Here is a 17,649-nt window from a genome sequence, read left to right on the forward strand (position 1 = left end):
TTTCCAAATAGGATGTAAGGTGGCCAGCAGGCATATTAAAAATGTTCAACATGGCTAATTATCAAAGAAATGGAAATCAAAACCACAATGAGGTATCACCTCACACTGGTCAGAATGGCTGTCATCAAAAAGAGCACAAATAGCAAATGTTGATGATGATGTAAAGCAAAGGGAACCCTGTACACTATTGGTGGGAATGTAATTTGGTGCAGCCACTGTGGAAAACCGTATGGAGGTTTCTCAAAGAACTGAAAAAAGAAATATCATATAACTGAGCAATTACACTCCTGCTATATATCCCCAAAAAACCAAACACACTACTTTAAAAAGATATATGCACTCCAGTGTTCATAGTAGCATTGTTTATCATAGTCAGGATATGGAAGCAACCTAAGTGTTCATCAACAGGTAAGTGGATATAGGTTGTATTATATATATATGTGTGTGTGTGTGTGTGTGTGTGTATGTGCACATACACACACACACACACACACACACACACACACATTACTTAGCTATAAAAAAGAATGAAATTTTGCCATTTGCAGCAACATGAATAGATTTAGAGGGCACCGTGCTAAGTGAAATAGAGAAAGACAAATATCATGAAATCACTTATGCTTGAAATCTAAAAATTACAACAAGCTAGTGAATATAACAACAACAAAAAAAAGAGATGGAGACTCACAGATATAGAGAGCATACTAATGATTACCAGGAGGGAATAGAGGGAGAGGATCAATAAAGGAGTAGGGGAATAAGAGATATAAATTATAGGTGTAAAATAAACTATAAGGATATATTGTACAGCACGGGGAATATAGCCAATATTTTACAATACTGCAAATGGAACATCACCTTTAAAAATTGTGTATCACTATATTGTACACCTGTAGCTTATATAGTATTGTATATCAGCTATACTTCAATAAAAATAATAAATTAAGAAATATTAGCATGGACATAGCCTATGTGACAACGACTCCAGGGAAATTATTAGTATTTTTATTGTTACTGCTGTCCTGGGAACATATTGTTCTTCTTATGCAAAGATGATGACACTGACCCCCCAGTCAGCAGGATGTGTGGTCTGGCTTATTTGTCTCCTAGGAGTGATAGACTTGTATTGATCTCGCCATACCTTTTCTCCCACTGCCAATGTGAAGTGCATTTTCAAGTTAACTGGGTAGAATTAGGGATCTCATCAGTGACAGCAGATCAAATACCACTCTTCTGATTGTTTTATCTTAAATATTTTGAGCAATGGGTCCCAAACTAAGAAGTAAGGAATTGAAGTAAGTATAAGGTCAGGATATGAGAGTATCTAGAAGAGCTTATTCAAAGTATGCATGCTCAGGTTGTCCTCTAATTTCAAGGATTCCTTTGTACCCTCTCTTAAAAAAAAACAAACACTGTTTAAAATGCCACACACACACACACACACAGACAAAGAAATAAGCACACACGCATATGTGTGTGTGTACAGAGAGAAATTTTTATTGTCTGTAAGCCTCATGGTTACCACAAACCAAAAATCTATGATAGGTACACACAAAAACAGAGAAAAGTAATTGGTATCTGCTGCTGCTGCCACTGCTAAATCGCATCAGTCGTGTCCGACTCTGTGCGACCCCATACACGGCAGCCCACCAGGCTCCGCCGTCCCTGGGATTCTCCAGGAAAGAATACTGGAGTGGGTTGCTGTTTCCTGCTCCAATGCATGAAAGTGACAAGTGAAAGTGAAGTCACTCAGTCATGTCCAACTCTTCGCAACCCCATGCACTGTAACGTACCAGGCCCCTCCGTTCATGGGATTTTCCAGGCAGGAGTACTGGAGTGGGTTGTCATGTCTTTCTCCAATTGGTATCTAAAGGTACCTAATTCTTAAGATAGTCATCAACTCACAAGTGAACAAAAGAAGAAAACAACTGAAAATAATTCATAAACAGTTAACAAAATTGCAATAAGTTCATATCAATAATTACTTCAAATGTACAAGGATTAAACGTTCCTATCAAAAGACAGAGATTGGCTGGATGGATACATAAACCAGACCCATATATGTGATACCTACAAGAGACCCACTTCAGATCTAAAGTCACACACAGACTGAAAGTGAAAGGGGTAAAAGGTATTCTGCACAGATGGAAACGAAAAGAATTCTGGGGTACCAGTGCTCTTATTAGACAAAATAGACTTTAAAAAAAGACTGTAACAATACACAAAGAATGGCATTAAATAATGATCAAGGGGTCAGTGCAAGAAGATATAACGATTGTAAGTGTATATGCACCTGGTTTGCATGTAAATACATGGCCCATGTAAATACATGAAGAAAATATTAACAAACATAAAGGGAGAAATTGATAATAACACCATAACTGTAGCAGCCTTTATAGTCATTCTCACAGGTATGAGCTGTTAGATCATTCTGGTTTTGATTTGTATTTCTATGATGGTTAGTGATGTTGAGCATCTCTTCATGTGTCTATGGTCCATGTTTATGTCTTCTTTGGAAAATGTCTATTCTGGTTCTCTGCCAATGTTTTAATCAGGCTATTTGAGGTTTTTTGATGTTGAGTTGTATGAGTTCTTTGGATATTTTGGATGTTAACTCCTTATCAGATACATCATTTGGAAATGTCTTCCTCCGTTCAGTTAGGCAGCCTTTTTTTGTTGTCATTCTTAATTTCCTTCTGGCTTTCCTGGTGGCTCAGCTGGTAGAGAATCTGCCTGCAGTGCAGGAGACCTGGGTTCGATCCCTGGGTTGGGAAGATCCCCTGGAGAAGGGAATGGCTACCCATTCCAGTATTCTGGCCTGGAGAATTCCATGGACTATACAGTCCATGGGGTCACAAAGAGTCAGACACAACTGAGCAACTTTCACGTTCACTTTCATTTCCTTCACTGTGCAAAAAGTTTTTAGTTTGATGTAGTCCCATTCATTTGCTTTTGTTTTCCTTACCTGAGGAGACATGTCCAAAAAAATATAGCTAAGACTGATGTCAGAGAGCATAGTGTGTTAGTTGCTCTGTTGTGTCCGACTCTTTGAGACCCCCATGGACTGCTTACCAGGCTCCTCTGTCCATGGGATTCTCCAGCCTAGAACACTGGAGGGAGTTGCCACTTTCTTCTCCAGGGGATCTTCCCAACCCAGGGATTGAACCTGGGTCTCCTGCACTGAAGGCAGATTCAAACAGCATACTGCTTGTGTTTTCTTTTAGTAGTTTTATGGCTTCCAGTCTTATACTTAAGTCTTTATCCATGTGGTGTGAGAAAGTAGTCTGCTTTGATTCTTTTGCATATAGCTGTCCAGTTTTTCCAACACCACTTATTGAAGAAATCATCTTTTCTCATTATATATTTTTGCCTCCTTTGTTGTAGATAAATTTGACCATATATGGTCAGGTTTATTTTTATAGTCTCTATATTGTTAAGTGGATCTATGTGTCTGTTTTTTTTTGTGCCAGCATCATCCTGTTTTGATTAAGGTAGCTATAGTACAGAATGAAATCAAGGAATGTGATAGCTCCAGCTTTGTTTTTCCTAAAAATTGTTTTGGCTACTTGGAGTCTTGTGTTTCCATGCAAGTTTGGGTTTATTTGTTCTAGTTCTGTGAAAAATGCCAGTAGTATTTTGACATGGATTGCATTGAATCTGTAAATTGCATTCTGGAATATTAAAATCTGCTAACTCTGTATTTTTTGCATTTCATCTAAGAGTTCTGAGATCATTTTGTAAGAGTCAGGTCCTTCATCTCCATTGTCTATGTAGTTACTGGATTCTAAAAACCTTGTCGTTTGATAGCTTCAAGATTTTGTTACTCAGTGTGTTAAAAGAGAGAGAGAGAGAGAGAGAGAGAGAGAGAGAGAGAGAGATAAATGATGATGGTACTTTTTTTGTATTAGGTTGAATAACTCCAGGGAATTGTGGAATTGATCCTTTTAGACATCTGTTCTCTCCCATATTATGCTTTTTGGAAGGTGATTCATAATCATTCTTCCTATATATAATCTTTTGCATTTAAATGTCACATATAGCTTTTAATTGAGTTCATTTGAATTATACAAGGAGAAGCAAGTTCCAAGTATGAGCTGTGAAACAGTCTATGAAGAGGTTATGTAACCTCCCCTTATTTATGAGCCTCTTACATTACTTTGCCAACAAAAGTCTGTCTGGTCAAGGCTATGGATTTTCCAGTGGTCATGTATGGGTGTGAGAGTTGGACTCTGAAGAAAGCTGAGCGCCAAAGAATTGATGCTTTTGAACTGTGGTGTTGGAGAAGACTCTTGACAGTCCCTTGGACTGCAAGGACATCCAACCAGTCCATCCTAAGGGAGATCAGTCCTGGGTGTTCATGGGAAGGACTGATGCTGAAGCTGAAACTCCAGTACTTTGGCCACCTCATGCGAAGAGTTGACTCATTGGAAAAGACTCTGATGCTGGGAGGGATTGGGGGCGGGAGGAGAAGAGGACGACAGAGGATGAGATGGCTGGATGGCATCACTGACTCGATGGGCATGAGTTTGAGTAAACTCCGGGAGCTGGTGATGGACAGGGAGGCCTGGTGTGCTGCAATTCATGGGGTTGCAAAGAGTCGGACATGACTGAGCGACTGAACTGAACTAGGTTTAAAAGACAAGAGGGTGGCATGGAAATATTGACACTTTTAGAGGTGGTACTTGGATATTGGTTTGGAGAATGGATAGAAAGAGATGAGACTCATTATTTATTCTAAAATCGCCTGAAAGGCTTTTTAAAATGCTGATTGATTCTTTCTGTGCCCAGATCTCTGACAAGCAGGTTTTTTATAGAGATTCTGCATTTTTAATAAATTCCCATGTGGTTATGATGCCTGCTGTTGCAGGAAATATACCTTGAGAACTACTGGACTAGATTTGGGCAGACCAATTAGAAATATCTTGCATCAATCTATGCAAGTTATAATATGGAAGTAAATGCTAATATTAGAATTGAAAGAGGAAGTGATGGATTCCAAAGCTGTATCAAAGTTAAAGGTGACAGGACTTGTCAGACCAGAACATACAGGGGAAGAAGGGGAGGTGGTTCTAGAATGATTTCGGGATTTCTGACTTTGATGGTGGATTGAAAGCGGTGGTGCATGATCTCAAGATATGGAATAAAAGAGGAGAAACTGAGTAGGTTTGAGGATTAAGATTGATGATAAGTTTTGGGGGTGGGATTGATAAGTTTGGTATTCAGTTCAGTTCAGTCACTCAGTCGTGTCCCACTCTTTGCGACCCCGTGAATCGCAGCATGCCAAACCTCCCTGTCCATCACCAACTCCCGGAATTTACCCAAACTCATTTCCACTGAGTCGGTGTTGCCATCCAGCCATCTCATCCTCTGTCATCCCCTTCTCCTCCTGACCCCAATCCCTTCCAGCATCAGGGTCATTTCCAATGAGTAAACCCTTCGCATGAGGTGGCCAAAGTACTGGAGTTTCAGCTTCAGCATCAGTCCTTCCCATGAACACCCAGGACTGATCTCCCTTAGGATGGACTGGTTGGACCTGCTTGTAGTCTAAGGGACTGTCAAGAGTCTTCTCCAACACCACAGTTCAAAATCATCATTTCTTCGGCACTCAGCTTTCTTCACAGTCCAACTCTCACATCCATACATGACCACTGGAAAATCCATAGCCTTGACTAGACGGCCCTTTGTTGGCAAACTAATGTCTCTGCTTTTTAATATGCTATCTAGGTTGGTCATAACTTTCCTTCCAAGGAGTAAGCGTCTTTTAATTTCATGGCTGAAATCACCATCTGCAGTGATTTTCGAGCCCAAAAAATTAAAGTCTGACACTGTTTCCACTGTTTCCCCATCTACTTCCCATGAAGTGATGGGACCAGATGCCATGATCTTAGTTTTCTGAATGTTGAGTTTTGAGTCAACTTTTTCACTCTCCTCTTTCACTTTCATCAAGACTCTTTTTAGTTCCTCCTCGCTTTCTGCCATAAGGGTGGTGTCATCTGCATATCTGAGGTTACTGATATTTCTCCAGCAATCTTGATTCCAGCTGTGCTTCCTCCAGCCCAGCGTTTCCCATGATGTACTCTGCATATAAGTTAAATAAGCAGTTTGGTATTAGATATGTGAAATGAAAATGTGTGTGGGTAATCAAAGTGGAAGATGTTTGTTAGAAAAATATCCATAGCATACAGCTGAGGTGAAGATGGCTGTTGAAAGAATAGTTATGTAAATGCAGGCATATATGTTGATGGAGGAGAAAATAGACATCATATATTAAAGAGAATACGGAGCTGACAATGGAACTCTGGGATATGCCAATATTTAATGTGAAGTTAGATCACTTTCAAAAGGCCTTAGGGCTGGCAGGAACCCTGCAGTAGACAGTGACAACTTTAAAAATAAAATAACCAGTTGTCTCACCAGCAAAAGTTTATTCAGAAATTGTTAGAGGACTTGTAATTGGGGAAATAAATACAAGCTTTGGACCACAGGGAAATACTGAGGACAAAGGGGAGGAGCTTGTATAGAGAAACAGAGGAGTGGGCAAGGCTGTTCTCTATGAAAATTCATTGGATGAAAGTGAGAGTTCAGCTTTCTCATTGGCTGTGCTACAGAGTTTTCCACTGGCTGAACTTGTTACCCAGCAGGTAGAATATCTCTCTTCCTCCTACCAGGAAAGCAGAGGCCCCTTCCTTTCGGAAATGGGCTTTCCTGGTGGCTCAGATGGTATAGAATCTGCCTGCAATGCAGGAGACCAGGGCGTGATCCCCGGGTCGGGAAGATCCCGTGGAGAAGGGAATGAGAACTCACTCCAGTATTCTTGGCTGGAGAATCCCATAGACACGGGAGCCTGGTGGCCTGGTCCATGGGATTGCATAGAGTCCGACAGGACTGAGTGAGTTAACACACACACACACACACACACACACACACACACACACCTCTTGAAGCTAGGGGGACCCTCCCTTCTTGTTCAGGGTAATTGGTAGGCATGAGAGCTCCCTTTGCTGGCCTTCCCAAGGCCAATTTTAGTTGAGGCTTAGAAATTACTTTTAACCAAAGTTTTTGTAAGGGTGTAATAAACATGTCAGCCCTTCAGGAAGGTCAAATGACATATGGATGCAGCCATTTCTGTGTATTTAGGAATCAGGGGGTGATAGAAAATCTTAGGAAAAGCAGTTTTGTCATAGTAGCACAGATGGGATCCAGATTATATTTATAATTTATCTGAAGTGAGAAACATTTTTTAACAGAATACATGCCTTCTGCTTTTCTGATATTAAGTTTCTATTTTTCATCTCTCCAGAGGATATGGTTATTGATTTAAAAAAATAGTTAAGGTGAATGGATTTAAATTCAAGTTCTAAGTTGAATAAAATATTTAAAGAGCAACCTGGGAATCAATTTCTGTGGCTTTCCTTTTATGAGGTGCTGCCTCTCATGGGGTATTAATGCCCCTTTCCTCAGGAAGCTTGCAGAAATAACTGTGGAGTTTTAGTGGTTAACAAGAGGTGGCAAGAATACACTGAAGAACTGTGCATAAAAGGCCTTAATGACCTGGATAACCATTATGGTATGGTCACTTGCCTAAAGCCAGACATCTTGAAGTATGAAGTCGAGTGGGTCATAGGAGGCCTTACTATGAACAAAGCTATTGGAGGTGACAGAATTCCAGCTGAGCTATTTCAAATCCTAGAAGATGAAGCTACTATAGTGTTGCACTCAATGAGCCAGCAAGTTTGGAAGACTGCAGTAGCCACAGGCCTGGAGAAAGTCAGTTTTCATTCCAGTCTCAAAGAAGGGCAAGGCCAAAGAATGTTCAAACTACCATATAGTTGCACTCATCTCACATGCTAACAAGGGAATACTCAAAATCCTTCAAACTAGGATAAAATAGTACATGAACTGAAAACTACCAAATGTTCAAGCTTAATTTAGAAAAGGCAGAGGAACTAGAGGTCAAATTGCCAACATCTCTTGGATCAGAGCAAAGGCAAGAGAATTCCAGAAAAACATCTACTTCTGCTTCATTGACTATGCTAAAGCCTTTGACTGTGTGGATCACAACAAATTGTGGAAAATTCTTAAAGAAATGGGAATACCAGACCACTTTATCTGCCTCCTGAGAAATGTGTATGCATATCAAGAAGCAACAGTTTGAACTGGACATGGAACAAGAGACTGGTTGAAAGTTGGGAAAGGAGTACGTCAAGGCTATATATTGTAACCCCGTTTATTTAACTTCTATGCAGTGTACATCATGCAAAATACCTGGCTGGATGAAGCACAAGCTGGAATCAAGATTGCTGGGAGAGATATCAATAGCCTCAAATATACAGATAAAACTACCCTGTTGTCAGAAAGTGAAGAGGAACTAAAGAACCTCTTGATGAAGGTGAAAGAGGAGAGTGATAAAGCTGGCTTAAAAGTCAACATTCAAAACGCTAAGAACATGGCATCCATTCCCATCAATTCATGGCAAAAAGAAGGGGAAAACGTTGAAACAGTGGCAGATTTTATTTTCTTGGGCTCCATAATCACTGCAGGTGGTGACTGCAGCTATGAAATTGAAAGTCACTTGCTGCTTGGAAGAAAAGCTATGACAAACCTTGACAGCATGTTAAAAAAGAGAGATATAACTTTGCTGACAAAGGTCTGTGTATAGTCAAAGCAATGGTTTTTCTAGTAGTCATGTGTGGATGTGAGAGCTGGACCATAAAGAAGGCTGAGCACTGAAGAATTTGATGCTTTTTAATTGTGGTGCTGGAGAAGACTCTTGAGAGTCCCTTGGACAGCAAGATCAAACCAGTCGATCCTAAAGGAAATCATCCCTGAATATTCATTGAAAGAACTGATGCCTGATGCTGAAGCTGGAGCTCCAATACTTTGACCACCTGATGGGAAAAGCTGAGTCATTAGAAACGACCCTGATTCTGGGACAGATTGAAGGTATGAGGAGAAGGAGGCAACAGAGGATGAGATGGTTGGATGGCATCACTGACTCAATGGACATGAGTTTGAGCAAACTCCAGGAGATAGTGAAGAACAGGGAAGCCTGCTCCATTGCAGTCCATGGTGTTGCAGAGTTGGACATGACTTAGCGAGTGAACAACTTCTGAAAGGGTTTGACTTATTCTCTACCCATATCCCTGATAGGAACCAAGAATGCTATTATTCCTGTTAAGAGTACTATGCTATTTCCAGATTTTTAAGGAATCTCCACACTGTTCTCCATAGTGGCTGTACTAGTTTGCATTCCCACCAACAGTGTAAGAGGGTTCCCTTTTCTCCACACCCTCTCCAGCATTTATTGCTTGTAGACTTTTGGATAGCAGCCATTCTGACTGCATGAAATGGTACCTCATTGAGGTTTTGATTTGCATTTCTCTGATAATGAGTGATGTTGAGCATCTTTTCATGTGTTTGTTAGCCATCTGTATGTCTTCTTTGGAGAAATGTCTGTTTAGATCTTTGGCCCATATGACCCAGCAATACACTCCTGGTCATACACACTGAGGAAATCAGATCTGAAAGAGACACGTGCACCCCAATATTCATCGCAGCACTGTTTATAATTGCCAGGACATGGAAGCAACCTAGATGCCCATCAGCAGACGAATGGATAAGGAAGCTGTGGTACATATACACTATGGAATATTACTCAGCCATTAAAAAGAATACATTTGAATCAGTTCTAATGAGATGGATGAAACTGGAGCCCATTATACAGAGTGAAGTAAGCCAGAAAGATAAAGACCAATACAGTATACTAATGCATATATATGGAATTTAAAAAGATGGTAATGATAACCCTATATGCAAAACAGAAAAAGAGACATAGATGTACAGAACAGACTTTAAGACTCTGTGGGAGAAGGTGAGGGTGGGATGTTCAGAGCAACAGCATTGAAACAAGTATACTATCAAGGATGAAACTGATCACCAGCCCAGGTTGGATGCATGAGACAAGTGCTCAGGGCTGGTGCACTGGGAAGACCCAGAGGGATGGGATGGGGAGGGAGGTGGGAGGGGGGATCGGGATGGGGAACACATGTAAATCCATGGCTGATTCATGTCAATGTATGACAAAAACCACTACAATATTGTAAAGTAATTAGCCTCCAACTAATAAAAATAAATGAAAAATTTAAAAAAAAAAAAAAAGAGTACTATGCTGTAATTTGTGTGACAGTTGGCCAGGATTATTTTATTAGTTTCCTGATTGATCAACTTACGGCAGCTGTCACTTCTGGAATTTGACCATAGACATTTTTCTTTTACTCCAGTGTTTTTCCAAGCAAATTTATCATGGAATCCTGAGAGTAAATAGAGGTTGCTGCCCTACACATGATTGGTATCTGACGCAATAGTGTCATAAGTAGGAATTGTCAGTGGCGTGTTATTTTCTGAAAAACATAATTTAAACATGCCCACATCTGTGTTAGGAAACTTATCGGGTTTCTGTGGACTAATTCTTCTGGACTCTCTGGAAAGATCTAAGATTGAGCTAACACAACCCATTGGATTTGATGATTGTATCATTTTTAATTAGTTGGAAAGTTCCTCACAAACTGTGAGTCAAATGCAGAATGAGAGCAATGGCCAGTAAAATAGTGAGCTTTCTAAAACAAACAAACAAAAAAAGCAAACTGCATTAAACTGCATAAAAAAAAACTGCATATATTCTATTTTGTGGTCAAACTAACCTGATCTAATAGATCCTCTGAGTACTTTTATTTTTCCCTTTACTGTTGGCCAATATTTCAAAGTTCTGCATTTAAAATCAAAGAACTCTTTTAAAATCTCAGGCTGCAAATGATCAGATGTATAAGTGTTATTTTACAGAGACCAATCTAATTTTCTAGGTGGTTAGAACTTTCATTGTTGGTAAATCAGGCCCTTAAAAGGCTGGTGAGAAGAACAGTGGTGCGGGTAATGAAGAGCGATGTGAAGGTGGGAATATTGAAGACAGGAAATGCAAAATCCAAGAGCTCTTTCGTATCAGTTCTGATACTTTAACAATTCTAAGTTATTTGTTTCTCATTTTGGATAAAGATTGCATGATATTAAGCATATAATTGAGTTCAAGTAACATTGCGTCCTTTTCCTTTCTTTCTTGAGCAGGTTGTCAAATTACTAAGCAACAAAAGGTCTCAAGCAGTTGGAATATTGATGTCTAGCCTTCACTTAGATATGAAAGATATACAACATGGTAAGTGAAATATGGGCTTCCCCTCTGGCTCAGCAAGTAAAGAATTCACCTGCAATGCAGGAGACAATCTGCAATGTAGGAAATAAGAGTTCTATCCCTGGGTTGGGAAGACCTCCTGGAGAAGGAAATCACAACCCACTCCAGTATTCTTGCCTGAGAAATCCCATGGACAAAGGAGCCTGGTAAGATACAGTCCAGGGGGTCACAAGAGTCAGATGCGACTTAGTGACTAAAACATCACCAAGTGAGAACTAAAATTTCAGCTTTTGAATATTCAAATTTAGGCTGAAGTAGAAAAATTATTTCATACTTAGATTTTCTGTATGTATTGAGATTAATGTGTTTCCTCTGAGTGCTACCAAACTTTCTGCCATGATCGTTTCTGAAAGAGTTATGGGTAAATTGACTCTTGTGTTATTTCTCCGTCTTCTTAAGAGCCTAATTCTCATGTTACATGTTTAGTCTGCATCAGTGAATACTTAACTTTTGATTCATAAGAAATGCTAGTCTCACCGTGCTCTGCACCTGATGGACTGCTCCATGTCATGTCTGAAAAAGGACTGGTGAACACTGCTGAGATTCAGGTGTGGGCTGCGTCTCAGCCCCTGACAGTACCTGGGGAGGATGGTCCACAGGAGAGGAAAATCTCTGAGGGTGAGCAAAAGATGTTTGCTGAGCTAACACAGTGAAGAGGAAGTAAACCTAAGACTTTCTAATAGATCAGCTAAAACCAGTGTAAGAGTTACAGGAAAGCGTCTTTAGATTCTTGTTTTTAAAATGATCTTATGATTGGAGATGTCAAAGAGTAGACTGGATTGCCATATGTAGTGACTAAACGAAAACTCAGAACTGTTCAAGAGACTACATGACCATTTGTCTCAGATGTCCATAAGGCAAAGAGGGGGTGATAGGGTGTGTTCTCTTCCTTCTCTGGTTCTGATAGGCTATGAGATGCTGAAGGAATCACTAAAGCAGCTTTATTATGTGTAACTTTTTAGTATGGACAAGTGGTCCCTCTTTTTTCAATTCCTTGGATAACTAGAATGTAACCACTAGGCTTCTCTACCCGTGTTATTTTTTTCTAGTATCCATCAAAGATAGTTTCAAATTACTCTTGACCACTTACATATTGTTGGTTATCCAGACCCATGGAAGCAGTGATATGGTAACCTTTTGTTATTTCCTTAATGGTGTTGTTTTAATTTACATCTTTAACCAGGCTTATAAAATATTCTCTATATTTGGAATTAGGCTGGCTTTTACCATTTTTAAAACGGTTTTTGTGTCAGTGTTTTAATACTCGACTCTACTTTGCTCTAGACAAATATCCCTATCAATATCATTCTATCACGTTGTGCTGAAAGATACTGCCCAAGGTGAATAAAGGAGTCAAATTTATATTCAAATGTCCTTTAAGCTATTCTGAGCCTTAGAGTAGATTTAAAGCAGATTAAATTTTCCAATGGAATGCCAGTTTACCTGTAAACAAAATACGATTTATAAATCGTGAAAAGATTTACTTGGCTTTCCAGCTTACCACTTTATGTATATGGATTCTATTTGGTTGACTTAAAATAATGTGTGGAGTAACTCATAAATAGCACAAGCTTGGCATGCCCTGTCACTAGAGGAGTAGCTCAACCACAATTTAAATTTTTATTAAACTGCTTTGATGGTGAGGAGAGTTTCTCAAGCTGAAGCAATGGAGGCCATTGTCATGGAACAGGATGCAAAGGCAGATGCCAGGAAGTATTAGGTTGGTGGAAATGTAGTTGCAGTTTGGGACCATGAATTTTAAATCATTATAACTAGGCTCAAACACATCTTTGTTAATCAAAATAGAAACCATTACAATCAACACATTTGTGCCATCGAGAAATAAGTTTGTTTATTCTTGTAGTATAAAAATCTGTGCTTCAGGATTCAGTGAACTATTGGAAAGCATTTTTTGCTTCCTGCTCTTAGTGGAAGTGTTTTCCTTGCAAAAAGTTGTTGAGATGCTTGAAGAAGTGGTAATCAGTTGGCAAGAGGTCAGGTGAATACGGTGGATGAGGCAAAACTTCACAGCCCAATTCCTTCAACTTCTGAAGCGTTGGTTGTGTGGAGTGCAGTCGGGCATTGTCGTAGAGAAGAACTGGGCCCTTTCTGTTGATTAAAGCTGGCTGCGGGCCTTAAAGTTTTCAGTGCAGCTCATCAATTTGCTGAGCATACTTCTCAGATGTAACGATTTTGCTGGGATTCAGAAAGCCGTAGTGAATCAGACTGGTAGCAGACCACCAAACAGTGACCATGACCCTTTTTTGGTGCATGTTTGACTTTTGGAAGTGCTTTGAAATTTCTTCTTGGTCCAACCACTGAGCTGGTTGTCACCAGCTGTAGTATAAAATCCACGTTTCATCACATGTCACAATCTGATCAAGAAATAGTTCGTTTTTGTTGTGTAGAATAAGAGAAAATGACACTTCAAAAATGACAATTTTTTTGATTTGTGGTCAGTTCATGAGGCACGCAGTGGCATCACTTACTTGATGGACTTGTGTTTGAGCTCCAGGAGATGGTAAAGGACAAGGGAGGCCTGGCATGATGCAGTCCGTGTCGTCGCAGAGAGTCGGACACAACTGAGCAACTGAGCGACAAAATGAGGCCCCCACTTGCCAAGCTTTTTCACCTTTCCATTTTGCTTCAAATGCTGCACAGTAGTAGAATGGTTGACGTTGAGTTCTTCAGCAACATCTCGTGTAGTTGTAAGAGAGTCAGCTTTGATAGGGCTCTCAAGTGGTCCTCGTCAACTTGTAACGGCTGGCCACCGTACTTCTCATCTTTAAGGCTCTCATCTCCTTTGCAACGCTTCTTGAGCCACCATTGAACTGTGTTAGTAGTTCCTGGGCCAAATGAGTTGTTATAAGTTGTCTCCACTGCTTTATAGCCCATTATTTACTCAACAGGAAAATCACTTGAATTTGCTTTTTGTCTAACATCATTTCCCTAGTCTAAAATAAGTATAAAATAAACAGCAAGTAATAAGTCATTAGCAAAGAAACATAAAGTGAAAAATGTGCACTAAGATGATGTATATATATATACATATATACTCATAACCATAATTTATTTAAGAGAAATAAGATAAACAGAACCATATTTATTTAAGAATGTATTCTAATACCAAATGGCATATTTCACCAGTGCAAAACTTCAATTACTTTTGTGTGTGTGTAGCGGAGTTTTGTTACAGTGAAGAGGGGCAGAGAAAGCTTCTACCATAGACATCAGAAGGGGGTGGGGATTACCTCCTTGCAAGTCTTTAGCAAGGGAGCTATATGCTTTTTAAATTAGTTATTACAATAAATCAAAAGAATGTCTCAAGATTGTAAAAATTTTATCAGACCCACTCTCACAATTTACATTTTAAGATAACAGGATTAGTCAGAAAGTTTTCAGGAAGGAGAAACTGTCCTCAAGCAGTTATATATATGTTGTTATATAATCTTTAGTGCAGAGTTTAAGCTGAGTTGTGTTGTTGCTTAATCATTAGTTCAGGAATTAAAGGAAAAAAAGTTTTATGTGACTAAGACTAAGGAATGTAGAGAAAAAAAAAAAGACATTTGTCCTTTCCTCTTGCTTGAGAATTGCAGACCCCTCTCTCCTCCTCAGGGACCCTGGACTTCTTAGCAACCTGCCTAAAAATTGACTCTCATCCCCCCCCGCCTTTTCTTTTAGGAATATTGTGTTGCTAGGGGAAAGGGGCTTCATTTTCATTCTATAACTACTTCCTGCTGTGATGGGGCGCTGTCCCTAAATTGTTGAGGCAACGTATTCTCTTAAACCTCATATCGAGGGTCTCCAATCCAGGGGCCCCAAATAATAGTTGAAGGAGGCTGCGGCACTCTAGGAGCCTGGACAACCATTTGTAACTTAAAAGCTTTCACAAGGTTGGAAATAAATCCAGTTACATAGTTACAGATGCAGAGAGCAAACAGTAAAAACAGAACAGTTAGAATGATTATGATTAAGACAGTTTTCCACCATGGGGGCTAGTTAACATTTCCAAAAGTGAGGCGACTGAGGCTTCAGGAGAATCCATAGCCTGAATCATCTTGTTCATGTGTTTAGTAAAGTGAGTAACATTAGTACTCATATCTGGTATAGAGTACATCATTAGAAATGCTGGGCTAGAAGAAGCCCAAGCTGGAATCAGAATTGCCAGGAGAAATATCAATAACCTCAGATACGCAGGTGACACCACCCTTATGGCAGAAAGTGAAGAAGAACTAAAGAGCCTCTTGATGAAAGGGAAAGAGAAGAGTGAAAAAGTTAGCTTAAAATTCAGCATTCAGAAAACAGATCATGACATCTGGTCCCATCACTTCATGGCAAATAGATGGGAAAACAATGGAAGCAGTGAGAGACTTTATTTTGGGGGGCTCCAAAATCACTGCGTGGTAACTGCAGCCATGAAACTAAAAGACGTTTGCTCCTTGGAAGAAAAGTTATGACCAACCTAGACAGCATATTGAAAAGCAGAGACATTACTTTGTCAACAAAGGTCTGTCTGGTCAAGGCTATGGTTTTTCCAATGGTCATGTATGGATGTGAGAGTTGGGCTATAAAGAAAACTGAGCACCGAAGAATTGATGCTTTTGAACTGTGGTGTTGGAGAAGACTCTTGAGAGTCCCTTGGACTGCAAGGACATCCAACCAGTCCATCCTAAGGGAGATCAGTCCTGGGTGTTCATGGGAAGGACTGATGCTGAAGCTGAAACTCCAATACTTTGACCACCTGATGCAAAGAGCTGACTCATTTGAAAAGACCCTGATGCTGGGAAAGATTGGGGGCAGGAGGAGAAGGGGACGACAGAGGATGAGATGGTTGGATGGCATCACCGACTCGATGGGCATGATTTTGAGTAAACTCCAGGAGTTGGTGATGGAGAGGGAGGCCTGGCGTGCTGCAGTTCATGGAGTTGCAAAGAGTCGGACACGACTGAGTGACTGAACTGAACTGGTATATGTGTACAACATTGGGTATGAATAATAGCACATGTTTCTCCCTGTGAGGCCATTAGAATATCTAAAGCCAATCTGTTTTGTGAAATCACCTTTCTAATTTGTATTTGTTCAGCTTCAAGGGCTGAAATAGCTTTTTGATAGTCTTGTAAATCCTGTTGAGTACGGTTAGTCAGAGCATCAAGTTGTAGCATAACCTCTGTAGTTCCCAGAGAGGGAATGAATATTGCAGCCAGATAATCATACCAGTGAAATACAGACCTTGCCTAGTGAGTTTTATGGTGTGGCAGATTAACAGGCTTCTCTGGAAGCTCTGAAGATAAGAATCCCTGAGTGAAAGGTAAACCTCGGGTGCATCTCCCTACCCAGCAAGGGGAAGTCATGCCCATAGGTAAGAGCCACATTTCCAGTAAGTCCTGTTTGGAGCAAACCAGCATGACTCAGATATCAAGTCCCATTCAGTGCCTGGCCAGACAAAGGGAGGACCTGAACTGGGACTGGAGAACACAGGAATGATTACATTGCATATTTCTTGAGGCAAAAATACCATTTGTTTCCAATCATTATAATTATGTTGTTGGCTAACTTCTGGGGATGACTCTATTTGTTCCCAGCATATGGGAACGTTAGATAGTAGGCATCTCTTTTCTGGAGTTAGCCATATGACCTCATCCCGTATTTGATAAATATCAGGTAGGAAACCACCAGATTTGGACCCATTTACCTTCTTATGTGCAGAAAAAATTGTCATTAAACCGAAATAATGTATAATCAAAGTTTAAAGTCACATTATGTGCATAGTCCCTGAATGTGTAGTCATTTGAGTCCCAATTTATTGTCAGAAGGTCTAGAATCTGTACTTTGGATGGGCTCTGAGCCCCAGAAACTGTCAGTACAAAGTTCAGTTTGTTGGGTCAGGCAGGTACCTTTGTAAGCTTCCCAGGTGGCCCTAGTGGTAAAGAACCTGCCGGCCAGTGCAGAAGTAAGAGACCCAAATTCAGTCCCTGGGTCAGGAAGATCCCCTGGAGGAGGGCATGGCAACCCACTCCAGTATTCTTGCCTGGAGAATTCCATGAACAGAGGAGTCTGGTCACAAAGAATCAGACAAGACTGAAATGACTAGCACAAACGCAGATACTTTCAGGGCAGAGGCAAGCTCTGAGCTGGCTCATCTCTGAAGCTTATCTCCTGCGTTTTGAGTAAAATGCTAGCTCTTATCTTGTCAGCTCTTTGAAGCCTTTAAGATATTTTTCAAATATATTTTGTTCAGCATTTTTAATTGTTCTCAATAGGAGGATTTCTTTAAATAATCCAGTATTGTTCTCAGAAATTGGTATTATGAGAGTAGCTAGCAGTTTAGTGAAAATAAACTGAATTTTCTGTACAACATTTGATCCATAAGGAGTCAGTGTGGTATTCACAACTCTCAGGTCCATTTT

The 17,649-nt window shown here is 40.1% G+C and overlaps 1 protein-coding gene and 1 pseudogene across 2 annotated transcripts in view; one reads left to right on the forward strand and one right to left on the reverse strand.

Moving 5' to 3' along the window:
* FMN2 (formin 2) overlaps positions 1 to 17,649 on the forward strand; it is a 358,232-nt gene that overhangs the window by 198,503 nt on the left and 142,080 nt on the right. For both annotated transcript variants that reach the window (XM_065919853.1, XM_065919854.1), the window contains exon 7: positions 11,119 to 11,206. In XM_065919853.1, the coding sequence (XP_065775925.1) occupies positions 11,119 to 11,206 (88 nt within the window). The remainder of the gene's footprint in view (positions 1 to 11,118; positions 11,207 to 17,649) is intronic.
* On the reverse strand, positions 13,036 to 14,187 carry LOC136158072 (histone-lysine N-methyltransferase SETMAR-like; annotated as a pseudogene).

The sequence above is a fragment of the Muntiacus reevesi genome, chromosome 2 (assembly GCF_963930625.1).
Source record: "Muntiacus reevesi chromosome 2, mMunRee1.1, whole genome shotgun sequence".
Taxonomy (NCBI): Eukaryota; Metazoa; Chordata; class Mammalia; order Artiodactyla; family Cervidae; genus Muntiacus; species Muntiacus reevesi.